At 38.0% G+C, this 19,905-nt stretch overlaps 1 protein-coding gene across 12 annotated transcripts in view; it reads left to right on the top strand.

The window, feature by feature from the left end:
* The window catches only part of MCTP1 (multiple C2 and transmembrane domain containing 1), a 183,504-nt gene that overhangs the window by 4,438 nt on the left and 159,161 nt on the right, over positions 1 to 19,905 (top strand). For all 12 annotated transcript variants that reach the window (XR_004354543.1, XM_032675856.1, XM_032675855.1 and 9 more), the window contains exon 2: positions 9,683 to 9,797. Coding sequence is in view for 11 of the 12 variants with exons in the window: in XM_032675856.1 (XP_032531747.1) it covers positions 9,683 to 9,797 (115 nt within the window). In the remaining variant the exon portion in view is untranslated. The remainder of the gene's footprint in view (positions 1 to 9,682; positions 9,798 to 19,905) is intronic.

Below are 19,905 nucleotides of genomic sequence, written 5' to 3'. Positions count from 1 at the left end.
TTTTTTAGCAAATCTGTAAACAAAAAGACCTGTTAGATATTTTAAGGGACATGGTTGGGAGAAATAAAATCCCACAATAAGTCAATTTTTTGGTGCTTTTAAGCTGAAATAATACAGTTGTCATAAGTGAAAAGGCACACAGGTAGTGGATGGGAAGATTTACAATGTAAGTTGCCGTACTGTGTGGATTTTATCTTTAAATGTAATTTTGGCATAATCAAACCATTTACATTTATTTTGAACTCATTAAGATGTGGTATAACACTATTGCATTGGGCATGGACAATCTAGCAAAGATCTAGTTTTCTTAGCATTGAATAAAGCTTCTGTTATAGTGAATAGGATTAACACCTGGGTTTGAGTAGAGGTGTACACTTAAAAGTGGAGTCTTACACAAACAATATGTATTATATTTCCACACTGAATACTGATCTAGTTCTTTGCTGAAGACTGAATACTTTGCAGAGCTGTCTGTGAATATTTTTGGGTAGGTGATCATAGCTATTTATTGGCAGAAAACTGAGTTTCCTTTTAAGGGGTAGCCAGAGCGTAAATGTGGGTTTTTAGGACAAAGAAATGAACACATGCAACTAAACATCGTCTTTTTCCAGCTTCCAAAGACCGTGACAGGTCTCCTTGGCCAAATCTTCTGTAACTCTCCATGTGGCATCCAATTACTTTCATGTAACTGAGAGCTGCCAGATGTGTGCTGCATCTTTGAGGGAGTGAGAGGAGAACCATGGAAGCCTCCTGGGGTGTCCCATGGGCAGGAGATGACAAGAACCCTCCAGGGGTTGTGGTTCACAGTGCTTGTGTCTGAGTGTGTTACCATGCCCCAAGGCAGTGTGGTAAGGGTCCCTAATAATTTCCATGTTCTTGCCAGCTGGAGCTTGAATTTATCTAACAATGCCTGTGCCAGCATGGTCTTTCTCTTGAATGTGAGACATAGTTTTGCTTGGAAAGTTTTATGCCACTTGCACTTTGTCATAGTAGTGTAGTGAAAACCAGGAGGCTGGAAATATCCTTGTTTCTTAAGATTTACAGTAATAAAGACCCTACAGGTGTTTCACAGCCTTAATTGGAGAACATAGGTGTGGGCATATGTTATTTTGAATCAACAGTGAATATGAAGAGGGCTTACGGAGAGGATTCCTGAAGGGACATCCAGGCTTCAGTCTGGCTGCCACAGTGAGAACTCTTGTGGGCACTTTTCTCCAGTGGGTTTTCTTGCAAGATAATGCTCTGGTAACAACAAATCCTGTGACTTCTTAAAGTATGTTCAGTTTGATCGATTAAGTTGAAAGAGTGGACAAGTTCTTAACCCCTTCCCTCAATGTCTATTTTCAGTTTTGTGATTTCGTAAGTAAACTGGAGATGTGGCAGGGCTCAGGAGTTACCGCAGAGGGAAGAGTGAGGGCTAACTAGGGCTGCTTCTCAATCTTTGGGTTCTTCGGCATAGTAAATCAAGAGTCATTAGTTTTGTGAACACAGACTATTTGTTTCATTAATAAGCATCCTGCAGCCCTGCATTTGTGGGTCTTCAAAGCCAGAGGTTGGAAAACAGTGGTCTAGATTATATAACAGACTGATGCAAGAGAGAGATTAGATGAAGTAAAAAAATAGAGATATATATCCAGGTACAGGGTCTCTCCCATTCCTGCAATAATGTATAACTGTTGGTCAATACAGTTCGTGTAAGAAGGTGAGCTCCTCCATGAGAAGGATCTGCGGAATAAAGGGGAATTTAGTGGGCTGGGTTGTATGAGGAGAGGTTGCACTTTCAAGGCAAGGAGCATGGTGTTGTACTGAGATGCTGGGAAAGAGAAAGGGAATAATGATGTAAAAGGAGCAGAGGTTGAGCTGTGAGAAAGCCTGAAGACAAGAGAATTATGAATTTGGTATGAAGGAGGATGTAGAGCCAGTGCAAAACAAACTGGCATACCATGCACATTTCTCTACCTATACCAAATAAATGTATGTCTGGCTTAGAGCCATTTGAGTCAGTGAAGTTACACAAGGAAAAACTTTGGCTTGTTGGTTATAATTGACATTTGTCACAGGTCATGATTGAGTAATTGATCCAGCAAGTGAAGGAAAAAGAACAAAATAAAGACAAATGGCTGAAAACATCAATGAAAAGTAACACAGGTAATATCACCCAAGAGAATCTTAATTGCTACTTTAGCTAATTGCGCTGAGAAAGATGGCAGTGGTTAGGAAATCTGAAAACTGCTTACCTTTTCCTGTCATAATGCCAATACAAAATAGGAAGAGTTGGAGAGACTAATTTGCACAGGTATTTGGACCATGATTTGAGAGCAGCATAATTCTGAAAATTAAGAGGGCAATATTTGAGACGACACCAGAAAGCTTGCTTTTAGGGATCTGGCCATTTACACACAGGGAATGGGTAGATAAATAAATGTCAGAAGACTGTGGAGCTAGTTAAATTACATAGAAATAGAAACCAGGAGTAAAAAGCTGTTGCTAATGTTCATTTCTTTTTAAGAAAACTTTGCAGCTGATCAAAGCTGTTTCTCCAAGAGTTTAATTAGACAACTGATTTTATCAAAGGATGTTCTGCGTTGCCCTATTTTGTCATTGTATTGATTTCTAATAAAAGATTTATCTTTCAGCGGCTTGAGATATGTTAATCTGTTTCCTGTGCTCTGTCAGCATCTGACCAGTCTGTCAACTTACAGTATTTTAGTACAGTGTATGTATTTTACTGATATGGAAATCAAGATATGGTACAACAGAATTGTAATTTCTGCTTAATTAACTAGAGATCTGCAGAGTTTTCAAAGTGAGCTACATAATTTTTCAGAATTCACCAGTTTGCATTTATTGTTATGTGAAATATTTTGATGTTTTAAAGTGAACTAGTAGCAGCAGTTGAGTTACTGTTTATCCATGACCTCATTTAAACTTTATTTTCTCTCCCCCCCTGAATTTACTGCTTATATATAAAGGTGTTCATTAATAATTATACTGAGGATAATAGATACGGATAGGAATTGCAGCAGTGCTTGCACTGAATAGTTAAAAAAAATGCATATTTTGTACCGACCGACTCTGCTGTGAAGTGTTTAACTTTCAGTGTAGGGGTTCTATCTGGATTTCAAGTGAATGTGTCAAAACAGTTACTTCAGTGTAGTTCATGTGTATTTCATAACCTACTGACCTATGTTGAACTTTCAAAATTTAAAAATACAAACACTTAAACATGGTTATAACATTGCACTTTTTTTCCCCCAAGAAATGCTGGAAAATGTTCTTTCCCTCTTTTTGACATGTCAGATGTAGAAAATTACTAGTCATACCAGTAAGACCTATCATCAGTTTCTATATTATTGCAAAGAGAATTACTTTCCAATGTTTTAAAAAAAAGCAGTTTTAAAACTGCCAGTGTGTCATTTACCATGGCAGCAATATGGGTTGTTCAGAGTTAACTCATTTGTCTTGTGATATGGTGCTACCAAATTAATAGATTCAAGAGTCCTTTCTTCTTTTTTTTTTTTTTTTACTTCTTGAATGAATTTCTGGTCTTTGGCAAGGTGACTAAGAACTCACAATTGATCTTAAGTCGGAATTTGCCTTTTTCTCTCTAATCTTGCTATGCATCCTAGATGTCTGATATTACAAGTGTTTCCTTCTAGGGAATTTTAAGAGGTTAGCTATAATGTAAGCCCTGAAGCTGTAAAGTTTAAAAAAAAAGAAATATTTTTCTCTTCCCATATAAAAGAAGGCAGAATTCCCCCCAGTTTTGTCTGTGGTAGACTTGATTTATCAAAATGGCAAATTAGATCACTTTTAGTTCAGTATGGAGTTTTGTTTTATGTGGAGTTTGTGTTGTGTTCAGGGTATGTTCCATTCAATGTATTTCTGTAATGGAGAACTGATGACAAACCATAGCAAGTGCACCAAAAAATGATCTGTCTAGATTTGTATGTTTTGAAGTCTTGTGGGGTAGGTGATTCATACCTTTCCACCAAGCCAGAGGTTTCATCTTTCAAAGGCTATGATATACAATCACTGTCAAAAAAATCTAGTTTTGAATGGTCCGGATTTGGTGTGAGTAGTGGGATCTGGGGAAAAAAGTATTGCAGTGCTGGGATTTTTGTCGATAAAGGCACCTCATGTTTCGTGTGAGTGATTTTTTTGGTGAGGAGGAAGACTATGTTTCATCAAGTCAAGTAATCACTGACTCATCTTTAGATGGTGAGCAGTCTTTTGTTCATTTGTGCTTGGATGTTGCTGATTTGATTTTCTATGTAGTCATTTGACCAAATAAAATCACAGAATCACAGAGAGGGTTGGGTTGGGTTGGAAGGACCTGAAGGATTATCTTTTTTCCACCCTGCTGCCATGGGCAGGGACACCTTCTGCCAGGTTGCTTCAACCTGGCCTTGGACACTTCCAGGGATGGGGAACCTGTTCCTGTGCCTCACCACCCTCACAGTGAAGAATTTCATCCTAATATATAATCTAAATTTACCTTCTTTCAGTTTAGAGCTATTACCCCTTGTCCTATCATTGACCAAACAAAATTTGTAGTTTCACATTCTTAAGTGAGGTGATAAATATACACAGAATTCCTAAACCCTAAATTTTGGTGGGTCTCCAGGTCAGGTGTTACGAGTAAGAAACATCACAGCAAGCAAATTTATAGGCAACAGAAAGAATCCTCTTCTTGTGCAAACTAGGGCATTGGCCATCAAACCTCCATATTCTTACAAGTCCCTGTATTAGCTCCTAAGCTAAGTTTGGAGTCTTATTACAATAGTTCACATTTAATAGGAAGAGGGTACAAAGGACATATTACCAAGTAGTGATAAGTAAAACAACTAGTCAAACAACAACACATTGTCAAAATTCCTGACATTAACACTGATCTACAGAACAAGGTTAATTTAATTGCTGCATTATAGTTCCTGTAGGAAAAGAGAAAATGCCGTAACATAAACCCAGTGATTAAAAAGAAGGCACTATCCATTCGGTGTGAATACAATGTTCTTTATCATGGACATTGGTAGCTACCCATGAATAAGTTCCCAAAGCATCTTGAATCACTGCTCCAATAGTGAATAAATCCATTAAAACTGGTTTTCTTGGGTGGTGCTTCAGCTTAATTGGATCTTTACCTTCCCTTTCACGAAAGGACCGATTAATCCCTTCACCCCTAGTCCACTCCTGTACCCCCCTGCCATCAGTAAAGTGGCTGCCATTATTTGATTGTATGAAACTAGGCTTGGGCAAATAACTGAACCACTGTTTTAAAACTCTTTGTGTGCTTTTGCCTGTGGCTTGACTAACGGCTTCTGCTTGGGTTAGTCTAGAAACAGTCTCCAAATTTGAAGTGAGAATACTTATGGGGGGTCTCCCATCTCCTCATCTAACTGATCTGGCAATAACTTTGGTATCTCAGTTCCGGTGCATGACATTGTTTTGATAGGAGTTGGCTGACCATGACCATCATCTGTGGTTTCAGTTTTAATTAGGGGTCCAGATTCTACATCCTACAGTTCTTCCAGTTAGATTCTCTTTCTCTCATACACATCCCAAAGCTCTGCCTAAAGCCTCTTAATATGATCATGCTTGGCAGCAAGCAGGCCCTCTGCCTGCAGCCTCTTTTCCTTTTCCTAATCATGCTCAGCAACAAGCAACACCTTATCCGGAAGCCTGCTTTCCCTCTCCAGGGGATCCAAACCCCCTGACCAATAGGCAGCCTTCAGGGTGATGGACCAGGGTTCACAACAATCATTTTACCAGTAGGAAAACCCCTGCTTCCCAGTATCCCTGGGCTTCCCCTTCTGCAGCTTCTTTTTGCTCCACAGCAGTTGGTGCCTGCACACCTACTTCTTCTGATCTCTTTACCTGGCTTTTGAAAGTATATATTTTGATACTTTAGAGGCATATTGCAGCTAATATGCTCTAGGGTGGTCTGAGAAGAGGATATGTGGTTTAATCTACCAGTCTCTTTTGTGCCTGTGATACAAGATTGTTTTGCACTGTTTTTGTGCAGACTTTTTTGAACCACAAAGAGGTTGCAGGCAAGGAATGTTATTGTTTAAAAATAAAAATAGGCCTTAGACTTCTAGTCAGACATAACAAAATTGTTGCAATTATGTCTAGACTACATCACTCCTTTATTAAGTCAAATAGTTTGTGTTGTTTTGTTCCTTCAAGGTTAAGGTGTTTTGCATGTCTTCAGACATTAAACACATTTTTCATGTGGTGGAAAAAGGAAAATAATGGCATGTTGATACCAGCTGGCCATGAGCATTTTTTTGTGTGTCTATACCACACTTGAAACTAGCAAAATACCTATCTTAATGAGCCAAGTCAGCTGGAGGAGCTGGTTAGGTCATACTGTTCTTTCTGGGTTGGGGCTGTTTGTTCAGCAAAACATGGCTATGTTTTTCCCAGGGCTTTTGAGCAACATTATCTCGTTTGTAGACTCTGAGGTATTCTCACTTCAGGATCACTAGTTACACATCAAGGAGATATTTTTGCAGTTACTTTATAGGATGCATTTTTACTTTATGTATACCTTTCTTATGTCTACAGAGTAATGCAGATTGCTGTAGGAGCAGCTGTAGTTGGTTACTTTCTATAAATGCTGCTGCACTATTTCTGGTACTAAAAATTAATTATGATGCTTTACAGTTGACTCAGGCTGCTGTAATACTAATGTGGAGAACGTGGAAGACATCTGTATTGTATCTGTGAATGTGACTCATTTGCCTAACTGTTCTTATGTCATGGATGGTTTGCATTCAAGGGGTTAACTCTTCCTTCAGTCTGTCCATCTAGAAAAATGAGCAGTGAGGTTGTGTCTTACTCTTCTGATGGCAGACACAATAAAGCTGTAATTGGCCAAAATGTTTTTTCCATCTTAAAATTGAAACTGGATACTTGAGCCTTTCTAGTCTTTGTCTGGAATCTCACTATTTTTGCTAAAGATTTATTAAAAGTATTTTCAACATATTCTGCACATTTTAGACACAAAAAGCCAAAGCATGCCCTTTCTTTGTCAGATTTGGTGTCATCCTGTAGCAGTCAGTAAGAAACAGCCTTGAGGCTAAAAACTACTAGTTGTGATGTTTTTTGTGTTTGGGGGTTTTTTTATGTTTTTGTTTGTTTTTTTGGTTTGTTTGGGGTTTTTTGGTTTTTTTTTTAATTATTTTTTTTTTCTTTTCCTAAGTGCAGAGAGCTTTTTTCTTGACACTGGTGGAATTATTCTGAGTGCAGAAGTTCAGAAAATTTGGTTTTGAAACAGTTCTATGGTTTGGGCGATTGTAGGCTTTCATGCATGCTCCCAAGTTGCTTGTCTGAATATTTCTAACTTCAGTTCATTACTACAGGCCGTGCAAAAGTGGTTCTTTGTTTCCATTTTAAGTTTTGAACTCGTTAATTAAAATAGGTGATTGAAAAAATTATTTATTGAAAGTTGTGTTTATTATGGCAACCTCCAGTTTTAATGGAATAGTATTTCAAATGGTACTATCGGGATGTAGAAATGCTGGTTTGACTTTCTAAATACTTAGGGATAGTTAATATCTCTGCTTTTTGTTTAACTGTTTACATACTGTAGGCTTGTTACATTGCTCACCTAAGTGTTTCTAGCCTCCTTGAACAGCTGAAAAACTGATTAATATAAATATCAAAAAGAAACTGGAGCTCAGTTGCAAGAAAAAAGAAGGAAAAACATTGAAAAAGATGTGAGAAGTGGAAAAGGAAACATGTTTAAAGCGAGGAAGTTCAATGTAGAGCTTGCGTTCTACCTCAGAGGGGAAGAGAGAGGAGGACTTGGCAAGGAAGAATATGAATGTTGGGAGACATCATGTTTCTTTTGTGACTGCAAATTCTTGTAGAAGTGCAAGAAAGGGGAAGGAAAGTTTTGGGTTTTATTGTTACTGCAGAACACATTTCTTCGTTTCATAATACCATGATAAATGCTGTGGTCATGAATGAGGCTGGGGCCATTATGCAGCTTTTTCCTTATTTCTGACTGGACTAGATACTAAGCATTGCAGGAGTGGGGTCACTGTTGTCAGTCTTGTATCCTGCGGACAGTGCATTAAAAAAAAAAGAGTGAATAAAAGAGATGGTAAGTGAGGAGTTAGTAATTTAAAAGAAGCTGGTTGCTGCCTTCTGCAAGAGTCTTATGAGGTCTTTTGATATTTTCAGGCATACCTCATCAGTTACTTTACAAGAACAAAATTAAAAGATAAATGTTGCTAGATTTCAAGAACAACCCCCCTCTACCAAATCAAAGCTTATCTAACCATTTTCTTTGAAATGCACTAGTGTTGAAAAAATTTCATTGCTGTGGAACCGATGAGCATATTGGTGTGCGATTTGGCCAGCACTGTATGTGTGGCAGCAAAGGTTAAATATGTTAGGGCTCAGAGTTATGACTCTGGAATAATGAGAATAAGCCATCTGTTGAAATGCCTTTATTTTGTGCCTGCCTTTGTACTGTAGTTTCATTATTACCTTAATAAGAAAAAAGGGTTTAGTAGGAAGAAAGAAGACAAAACTTGTTTCTTTTTGAAATAGTATAGCACTTGGTACCCATGTGGTCTCTGTGATATTTCTATCATGCTGCTTTTTTTTTTTCCCTTACAGAGAACCCGTTATCACATAATAAAATATTAATAGCACTGCTTTTAAAAGATTTAGCTCCTGGCTTGAGCATGTGTGTATGATGTTCATTGGAAAAGATAAAGCTTCTGTATGTACTGTGAATGTATAATCGATATAGTTGTTCTAGTCTTAAAATAAAATGTAGTGTTCCAAGCACACACTGTAATTAGATTCTACTTACAGAGAGATGTGTTAAAAACTATTTTGCAAAAGCTTATGTGTACTAAGAAATACAGTTTCTCTACTTTGTCTGTGGGACAGAAATGTGGTTACTGTTCATGCAGTCTGGAGGTCCGGAGAGTTCCTTGCATTCTGACTTCCTTTATTGGTTTGGTTGGGGTTTTTTTTACTGATATATTTTATACAAATAACTAATCTAAGAGTGGTTGTCCTGGCATGCAGAGCTACAGCTGCATTTAATGTCTTTTATGATCATTTTCCCCTCACAGCTTCCCCCAGGACTTTGTGGAAAAACCCCAAAATACTGCAGTAGCTGACAAAATCTTAATTCATGTATATTCAGTGCATAGATTATCACTGTTGGATAAACACAGGATTTGAGGGTACCGGTGATGAGTAGTCCAAATAGTACTGTAAGGTCTAGCTTTTTTTTCTTACCTATTTTGCTTTAGTGGGCCAGGACTGTATGTGAATGTAATTGAAAGTGGTGGTTCGTAGAATCATCAAATGATTTGGGTTGGAAGGGACTTTAAAGACCTTAGTGTCACCTCCTGTATATCAAAGAATTATTTTTTCAACCACATTTTTAAAATAACATATTTAACTATCAATTGTCAACCAGTTTATTTTTCTGGTGTTGTTTGTTGATTTTGTTAAAAAAAAAAGGTGAATCTCAGGAATTGTCATACTGATGAGATGGGCAGATTCCTTGATGTTGGATATTAGCTCTGAGGTGGGGGAATGGGATGTGGCCTTGTCTTAGTTCAGTAGGATGGTGATACATAATACATACCTTACATGAAACTTTTAGTAACATCAGCTGTCGTGTTTTTATTTCCACCCTCTGCAGAGAACAAATTTGGTTGGAATAAGTAATGCAGATTTTCCCTCTGGGGACCCTGGAATGTACCAGTTGGATGTTACTCTAAGAAGAGGACAAAATCTAGCTGCCCGGGACCGTGGAGGTAAGTGTGCTGTTAATCACTGCCATAATGATTGGGAAGCTACATGTTCATTATGTAAATTTATATGAGGATATTAAAATTACAATTAAGGTTTGAGTTATAAGTGTGTTAGTTCAACTCAGCTTCAAACTTTGTAGTTCTTCGACTCAAGAGCATGAAGTGAAAGGAGCTAGGGCCAGTTAACCCCACACAGGTGGAGTAATAAGATTTAACTAATATTGGTTTAATAATTGTGCTAGACAATTTTCCTCTTCTTTTTTGAATATTTCAAACTAAGAAAAGGTCAGTAGATTTATTTTAACCATGTAGCTTTGTGCTGTCTTGCTTGCACATGTGCTGTCTTGGTGTTTATTTTATTCTTGACTACTTAATTGATAAACACTGGAGCTGTGTTTAAAGACAAAAACAGTAAAACCCCTGTATTGGATGTGTCCAGGCTTTGCCTCTTTGTCACTCTGCCAATCTCATATTAGCATTTTTCAGTCTGCTCTCAGACATGTACCACACATAATTCAGATTTAGAAAGGATTCCTAAGAGGTGTCTTTGTTGCATATAACTCAGTTGTCCATACAACTGCAGCTCATATTTAATAATAGGTAAGTCAGTAATCCCCTTTCTGAACAGCGATATAAGCATGATAAATCTGATTAACAGCATATTTGGATTACCTGTAATACATTTCCTGTGAGAAAGAATAAGCCATAATAAATATTTAAAATAAGTAGTATTGCACAGGACCTTTCCATGCTTACCTGATAAAGTTATATGACTGCTTTCAGATCTCAGATATGGTAGTAAAAACCTAGACAGCTGTTTACATGAATAGGAAATTACTCCACTGATACTTATGTCATGAAGCTGAAATTTTGATACATTCACCGTTGCAAGAATAACTTTTCTTCCTCTAGATATATTGGTATTCTGTCAAGCTTTGCTTGAAATTCGTTAAACACAGACACTCAAATGTTTCTGTTGCATGAGCTAGAGAGATTTCCCCAGTTTTTGAATGGTGTGTTGAAATTAAGTCACATCCATTATTCATATTATTTATAAATGGATAAAAATTTGAATGTAAACATGATTATTCATATGCAAGGAAGACATATGTACTTTTTTCTCCCACAATACAAGAGTTTAGGTCTAGACTAAATAAAGAATAGGAGATCTGATTCCTGAGGTGGAAATACCAGGTGCTGTATAAAATGGCAAGTGCTTTAAAAGGTAATTTCAGAAAGCTGCTGCTTCAGCAGCAAGGAAACATCTGAAAGCTAACTGGGAGGCAACATGGCAAGAGTGGTATCTTCTCAGTACTTATTATTCCTAGAGCCCAGAATCAAGGGTTGCAGTCTTCTCCCATCCTGTTTCAGAGCCAGTAATTTGCTTTGGATGGCATATACCTATAACTTTCCAGAAGGCTGAGCAAGTACTGGTTCTCCTTTTGAAGAGGTACAGGGGAAGGTTGTTGGGCTCTGGAATCACAGAGTAGTTTTGTAACTTGAAAACTTAGCAAAAAAGCAAGATGCATGGATTATTTTTTGCTCCCTTTCTGAATTTTTTCTTGTCCTTGAAAAAGCTCAGCACTCCCATCTTAACCAACCAAAGGAGTGTTTTACGGCGGCACTGCAAGCTTGTCAGGAAGGAGTGTGCGCATTGCACTTTACTGAAGTATAGAATTTCCTTTAGACTAGGTGGGAACTACGGATGGGCTCCCTCCTGCACTGAAGGTTTAAGGTCTCCACTGGGTTTGGGCCTCTAGGACTGAGCTTTTGTTTCTTAAGGGCAAAATACAGAAATTGCACTTGGTACTAGGACATCAAACTAGGACCCATTCACTCATGACTGAACACCCTGGCTGCCATCCACTGTGTTTCTACTTATTTTCCTTTATGGAGCTACCTGGAGTGAGTTTTTAGGAGCACCTGCAGCATTTGAATTGAGGAGACTTTACACACATTAATCAGGCACTTAGTGGATTCAGATGGCAGCTCAATAGGAAATGCACAGAAAGAGGCTTGATTTGGGTAGTCAGTTTTGTCTAAACTTTTTAACTATAATAGTAGCTTTTTTTAATACATTGTTTAATATATCACTGGTGATTAACATATCTGGTGGTGTTTCACTAAGAAACTGGGCATGTAAAACTGGTTTCTTACTGGAAGTTTATGTGGGTGCAGAGGAGATTTAGTGAGTTCACGGAAGAAAAATCCACAAAAGACATTGAAATGCACAGAAAACACATCTCACTCAGGTCTGTACTGCAAATTCTTGATGCCTAGGAGGGCACTGGAAGGATATCGTATATGTACATGTCCTCTTATTTTTCCATTAGCATCTGCTTACAGCCCTCTTAGAGACAAAGGACTGAACTCACAGGACCTTTGCTCTGGGCCAGTATCAGTGTTTCTGTGGCACTGCTAGGATGCTACAGCAGTGTTTATAGCAGAGATTACAACACAGAAAGTGATTAGAGGACAGTCCGCAGAAGGGACTGTGTAACGATGTGTATTCAAATGCTAAATGGAGCTACTGAAACAGATGTGATATATATTAACACATCTTGGAATATTTATTCCAGGACTGTCTCAAAGGAGTCTTACACTGTAAGTCTGTAACAGCGCAAAAATCTTTCTCAGATCCTCTGCTAAAGTCTGACAGTTGACTTTTCTCCAAGTACTGTGAATTTCACTCTAAAATAATACTTGGACTTGAATTTCAGTTCAGTTTTAGCTTTTTGTTCTTCAGTTTTTGAACTGCAGTTTCACATAACTTGTTTGGAAACCTGCTGCTGATCGTATTGCAGTCTTGGAATTCAAAGCTGAATTCTCATGTCATGCATGTTCTGCACAATTTTTCTTCCCCAAATTTATAAAAAGAGATACCACAACATTCTCAGAGGAATAGGGGGTAGATTAAAGCTATATTTATGTGGCTAGAAATACCAGCATTAATCATAGCTATTAGCTGATAAATGGCACCACTGACAGTCATAACAAAAGAGGAGCACAACATTCTTCATGAGAAGACCAGCATCTTGCTGTTGCCTTCTCAAAGGACTGAATATTCTTCATTATAACAGGCAGTATTATGTTCAGGAAACTTCCCTTGTCCAACCATTGAGTAGCCAGTCTGACAGTCACACTCGCATCACCTGAACTAGGACCGAGGCCCCTTCACAGCTACACACCCCACAGTCAGACCGGGCTTCCTTACCAGCTTGACCCTAGATTTCCCATGGCAGAGTATCAGACTGATCTTTAAAGTTATTTAATCTTGGTGCAATAAGTAAATCACAAAATAACAGCTTGAGCTGGGTACCTGCAAGGAGGGAGGATCCCAAACAAGGAAACCCTGGGCTTTTATACCCTTACAGTCCAAAAGTCTGTGGGTCATCGGCTTCTGCTGTGTCTCTGAGTGTCTGGTCCCAGTGCCCTTTGTTATGCAAGGGTCAGCAGTTCATGGCCTGCTTACACTGCAGTTGCACACTGTGAAATGTATTCCTCAACAATTAATGCTGTGTTGTGTGCAGTATGACAGAAGGAAATGTAAGCTTCATTTTAGCTCCTTGTCTTCACAGGAATCCTGTTGTCAGTCCGATCAAGCTTTCCTTCCACGTACCCTGCAGCTGTGGTATCATAACTTCACCTAAGCTATGAGATGAGACAGCTTACATTTTAGCTTCTGGCAAAATCCTGTAGTAACCTCAGATGTTGTTTGTAACATATTATCATGGTTTAACCCCAGCCAGCAACCAAGCAGCATGCAGCTGCTTGTTCCCTGCCCCACCACAGGGGTGAGGGAGAGAATTGGAAAAGTAAAAGCAAGAAAACTTGTGAGTTGAGGTATAGTCTAATAGGTAAAGCAAAAGCTGCACATGCAAGAAAAATAGAACAAGGAATTAATTCACTGCTTCCCATGGGCAGGCAGGTGTTAAGCCATCTCCAGGAGAACAGGGCATAACAGTTACTTGAGAAGACAAATGCCATCACTACAAATGTCCTCTATCTCCTTCTTCCCCCTCACTTTATATACTAAGCATAATGCCTTTTAGTATGGAATATCTCTTTGGTCAGTTAGGAGTCAGGTGTCCTGGCTGTGTCTCCACCCAATTTCCTATAGACCCCTAGTATCCTCCCCAGTGTACGAGCACAAGAAGAGGAAAAGCCCTTGGTTCTGTGTAAGCACTGCTCAGCAGTAACAAAAGCATCTCTATATTATCATCACTGTGTTCAGCACAAATCCAAAACACAGCCCCATACTACCCACTATGAGGAAATTAACTCTTTGCCAGCCAAAACCAGCATACATATGCTTTATTTAAGCCCATCCTGAAGTAAACTATACACTGGGTTTGATTTAAAAATTTCTTTTCTGAGACATTGTTGTATAAGGTTTGGAAAAGCTGTGTAATGTTGGACCTGGTAAGTTCGTTAACAAGATAACTTTATCACCTATGTCTTTCCGGTTTCCTTTTCAGTTTTGATTTCTCATTTGCTTTTTGTCATATAGAGTGCTTGTGTAATAACACGTACATTTTTAAGAGCTTTTTCTGGAGTTAAAATTTTTGCGTTAAAAAGTCCCTTTTGATTTGTAGCTGGTCTCTGACTTCTTGCATGTGGAGTTTATGTGGCTACTTCATTTTGGTAACATATCTTTACAGACGTTTGCAGTATCTTAAATGGATTTTTAAAGCAAACAAACAGAACTTTCCCTCTTATGATTAATCTGTTTTTGCTTTAGGAGAGTCTCATTTTGAGATGCAAACTGAAATGTTATAGCACAGTTGGTGAAAAGGGGAATTACCTCTTAGTTGTTGGCTTTCTCCGATTCTCTTTGGTCCAAAGAAAACATCAAAATATTCTTCAAGTGTTTTAAGTATGCTTACCTCACAGTGTCTCCTTGTTTCAATGGAGCATGTGATCCACTCTCTTTCATCCTTTTTGAGAAATGTATAATGTTGGTTTCTTGCTCCACTTCAGAAAAAATTGAGAAATACGTAGCACAGGTTAATCCCATAATGAATTTGTTGCCTTCTGCCTTTAAAATTTATATTATTTTTTTCTTTTTTTTTTCCAAAGTGCATAAATATTGACCTGATCTTCAAATAGCAATAGGAAAATACTTGTTCTGAGCACAAGGGAAACATTTATTGGCATTTTCATGATGACCAGAAGTAGTGTGCTTTCTGGTTGAAATCTTAGAGGAAGAGTTCCTGGAAACAGCTGTTGACTGCCATCTAAGATCTTGACCTCTAAATGGAAAACATTGCCAGATCTCTGTGTCTGTCTCTGCAGGAGACAGTTCAGTAATGCTTCCTAAGGCTAGAAAACCTGTCTTTGTAAAAGAGCTGAGGGCTTGATCCTTAAGTGGCTGACTCTGATACTGAAACTTGTATCCAAAAACGGCAAGAGGAGTGCCAGAAATAGTGCACTTAGTGCTCTGATGCACTTTGCTCAAGTGCAAAGGCTTGCATTTCAATTTGATAAATTTACCATTTCTGATATGAAATATTTATAACAGTAATAAGCTAGCTGCTTAAATTGAGAATAACTGAGAGAGATGACTGTCAAAACCAGGAGAGTATGAAGAACTGTAATAGTCCAAGAGTATTCACAAAGACTTTGCTTTTTATCTGGTGAGTAACTGTATACATCTGCATTTTCAGGATCTAAAAAATTAGGTGCCAATGGGATAACAGTCTGTGATGATTAAGTAACCTTTTAATATACTCCTGATTTTTGTGCTAGAACACAATGTTGAAAGCAAATCTATTTATAAGGCAGTGCATTTAAAATTATTGAAAAGACTTTTCAATATAGCCTAACTACAGAGCATACTATATATGTTTGAACTGTGGGTTTCACTGATATACCATTCTGAAATTCTGTCCTTAACCTTCCTTAAAATACAGTGCATAAACTGTAGCTTTTTAGATTGAAAAACTTCATTCTTAGGGTTTAGGTAACCAGGATTATGAATAAATTTTGTTATTGTGAAATATTACTGTCGCACAGTTGAGAAGGGTAGGAACATGCTCTTGTTCTTTTTCCTGAAGAGGTGAGATGAGAAAATTATTGGCATAAATCAATAACTTAGTGCTCACACCATCTTCCAAATTTGGCAGGTAGTCACAAGGCAATAATCAGAGAAATGCTATTCATACTGTAACAGCTAGACAGATACCACATTCTTTTTAAAAGTCCTTTTGGGCCAGTATTCATGTCACTGATTGTGAACATTCATCAAACTAGCTCTTTACATTTTTATTTTAATGTATTAAAGAAGTATATAGTTTGAATGCTGTAATACAAAAGAAATCAGATATCATTAGTTTTTGGATCAACATCAAAGGGTTTCTATTTACATTAAATCAGAATGGGCAAGAATGTTATCTTATACAAAGGTGTTTCAGAAGGGTTTTATATGAGGTAAAAATACACTTAATTTTTAAGAAGTCCTGGGGATGTGAATGTCTGAAAGAACTAATTTTTAAAAGCTCAATTTCCTTATCACAGAGGATAAGATACTGAAAGAAATGGCAGCTTGGTGTACTATTTACTCTGGAATTCATGTAAATATATGTAGATAAATTTGACTGCATTCATAGAATGCAAAAATTTTTATAGGATGTTTTATGTAAAGGTACATACTTGTTAGCTAGGCAGTGGTTTATGTCTGCACTTGAGTAAAGATGACCAAGGTTCATGAACAGTCTTCAGTCTTTTTTTTTTTTTTCTTAAGAGAGCAGTTAGCCTTGGATAAAGAGAATTGTGGCTCCAGATTTAATTCTGATTATCAACAGGTACAGTTCAGCATTGCTCAGTGTGAAAACTAGACTGGGAAAATACTTCTCCATTTCTTTTCTACTTTGTCTTAGCCTTGCTGCCATTGTTTTGCTCTCTGCAGCAGTGCAGTGATTGCTCTTTATCTTGCAGACTGGCGTCCTGCTGCTTGGCAGCTGTGGAGGCCAGTGATATTTTTCTACTCCCCAAAAGGTAGCCGGATCTCACACCAGAGTCCTGGTGGCTGTGACTCATACTAGTCATGATGGTGATGGGATGTAGTATCCTTTTGTGATGTAGAAAGCATGGATGGAAGAGCAGAGAGGAGTAGTGACATAAGGTGTTGTGCACTCTTCTCAATGTACTGCCACAGTTTTGTTGGTCCTTGCACAGGGTGTCAAAGTCCACTTAAAGATGGGCTCTGTTGATTTGGTTCTTTCTGCTCTCAACTTGGCCTGCTCTCACTGCCAGGTCCCTCACTCCATCCAGCAAAAGGCTCCTACTTGGTCTACATACAGCATTTTTCTTCTAATCTGGCTTTCTGTTTCTATCATTGCAAGGAATTATGCACTTTAGGAAGCAGTTACCTGTTAGGGACTTTACTGTCCCCTTGAAAACTTCAGAGGGAACAGCTTCTCCCCTTTGCCTGGGAAGCTGGAAAAAACATCAGGCCATCATTTGAACCTTAATAATTGATCTCTTGTTCACCCTTGTATTTCTGTAAGCATCTGATGGACTGTTGCATTTCTGTTAACACACTGTGGCTCTTGTTTTCTCTCCTCATATTTCCACCCCAAGAAAAAGAAAACATTTGAGGAAATTGCATGGCAGCCTTCTAAGAATATGGCTAAATGCCCTTTCCTAAGCCTTTAGGTTTATTCCCCTAGGAAGATGGACTGTCTTAAGTAAATTGTGGGAATAGTAACTAATTTGAGAATATAGCTTAGCAGCTAATCCTGGACATTTTACAATGAAAGTTGAAGGCTATTTAATTTAGTGAAAATTTTAATTAACCCCCCCCCAAAAATATTAATTCCCCAGACTGAGATTTGTTTATGGGACTTATGGAGCCTATGCAGAAATATTTATTGATATGACTGAATGGTTATCTGTAAGACCCCAGTACCCAAGGTACGAGCTCACTGAAGGGGTTTTACTTTAAAAATTACACAAGGCTCCAACAATATCTGCCCTCTGGATGTATTTGAAGAGCTTTTGGTTCTTTTAACACCTTAAGAGAGAGCACAGAGGAGAAAGGCTACACACATTTTCTCATGGGGTACTTTTACTGGTAAACTTTAGGAAAAAAAGAGTACTTAGCAAAATTTTAAAGGGTAACATTCAACCAAAATAAAGCATTCCACAAAACATTGACTTAGCACATGCTAACCCATACAATTTAGCAAAATCCAACCCATCTGGTCTCAAGCTACCCAAAATATTAAGAAAGGAGATTAGGAGACGAAGAAGAACTAAACAAAGAAAGAGAAAAAGAGAAAATTATAGCTACCACTGGAGTCCTGTGCAAGTCCAGCTTCTGTGTGTCCAGGTGGCAGGGTTTGTACAAGCATGGACAGCACATGTTGCTGTTTTGATTTGCTTTGACCTCCCTTGCGGCCATACTCCCCATCCCCAGGCAGGACTTCTGGTGTGATATGGGCAGTGCTCCCAGGCTGTTTTTGACTGACAGCTTCTCCAGGGTTGCCCAGTGATATTTGCAGAGGCTAGGGTATGGAATAGGGCATTACCTCACCTTTGTGAAATCCAATCCCTTCTTCCTATCCCCAGTCCCCTCAACACTTGAGTTGCTCTGAGCCAATAATTAATATAATAACCCAGTGTCCCGCAGTAGCAGAAAAAATAGTTATGAAATGCGAAAATAACTTTCTAGATTTTTCAAGCATTTTGTGATTAGTTGCTTTTAGGTACTCAAAATTGAAACTGTCCGTTTGCAGTACTCTAGGAAAGTTCATATGCAGCAAAGACAGTGGTTGCGTGGAGATGGACTGTGGGCTAAATAGGTTTGTTGTAGTATCAGAAATCACAACACATATTAAACAGCAGACTTCCTATGTATTTTAGGTGCACTCTAGATTTTATGATTACTTAATTCATTTCTGATCTGATTGAAGTAGATAGGAAAATCTCCATCAGTGTGAGTGGACCAGAATTTCCGCAGCTGTAACAGTTATGAAACAGTGTGTAAAATAGTGTGTAAAATATATTAGAATCCTATAAAAATGAAATAGAAAAAACCCAATAAAATAATCTTTAATTTCTTGTGAGAAGTGCTGTTAATACATTTCTCATGTTTTCTAGAAAAGGCCATTTAATGGGTTGAGTTTTACAATTAAAAATAGAAACTAGAGAAACTCTCTGGTAAACGCTTATAAATAGCTGTTCAGAGGTGATCTTTGGGGCATTTCTTTGTATTTTGGTTACAGGTCAATTTAGAAGAATAAGAGGGGATTCTAATGAAACTTGATAATACAGTGTAACATAAACTGTCAATAAGAAATGATGCACCACATTGAGCAGTGTGATGTTCCTGCCCATGGCAGAGCGGTTGGAACGAAGTGATCTTTAAGATCCCTTCCAACTCTATGAGTCTATGATCTAACTTAATCCTTAGAGGAGTCCAGCTCTCTAAAAATGCTTTTCCCAGTTTTTTTTCCCTCTCTTTTAAGACATCATAGCTCTTGTGTACCCATTCAGCTAAACTCATGATCCAATATGTGGAAGAGTAAATTTGCTATTCAAATTTGTTTGTAAAACTTCCCTGCTGTAGTGACAGCCTTGCCACTCTTGTTGAGTACAGGTAGAGAATACTTTTGGATTAGCACATCAATACAGAGAAATTAAGATCAGTTTTTAGGGCAGAATCATTCCGGTCTTACCTACCTAAAGTAGTATTTTGAACTGTGTATGTGTCATTTCATGTGTCATTTACAGATCCACCAAACCGTACAAAGTAAAGATCTCGGTCTGTAACCTAGTTAAACTTCATACTGGCTACACTTTCATTAACAGCATTTCTAACTGCGAGGTGTCCTTTCCCTTTTGCTTATGTTCAGGAAGACATTTGTAAAATAAAAGAATCCATTAGTCCCAGCTTCTGCAGTCTTTTTGGACTGACTTCTCCATTGATATCCTTGAAAAATGTTTAGGAAATAAAACAAGGAAAAGTGTTTACCAGGGTAGTTATTTTTTCATTGTTATGAAAATAAGTTTTAAAGTATTAACTCATCTTCATATCAGGAGTATGAAAATAGATAATTTTTAATCAGAATACTGTATCTTGTCTTCTAATGGTGCTTGCCTTCTGTAT

Source organism: Chiroxiphia lanceolata, chromosome Z (assembly GCF_009829145.1).
Source record: "Chiroxiphia lanceolata isolate bChiLan1 chromosome Z, bChiLan1.pri, whole genome shotgun sequence".
NCBI classification, from domain to species: domain Eukaryota; kingdom Metazoa; phylum Chordata; class Aves; order Passeriformes; family Pipridae; genus Chiroxiphia; species Chiroxiphia lanceolata.
Note: the sequence above shows the minus strand (reverse complement) of the source record. Positions and strands in the feature narration are given on the sequence as shown.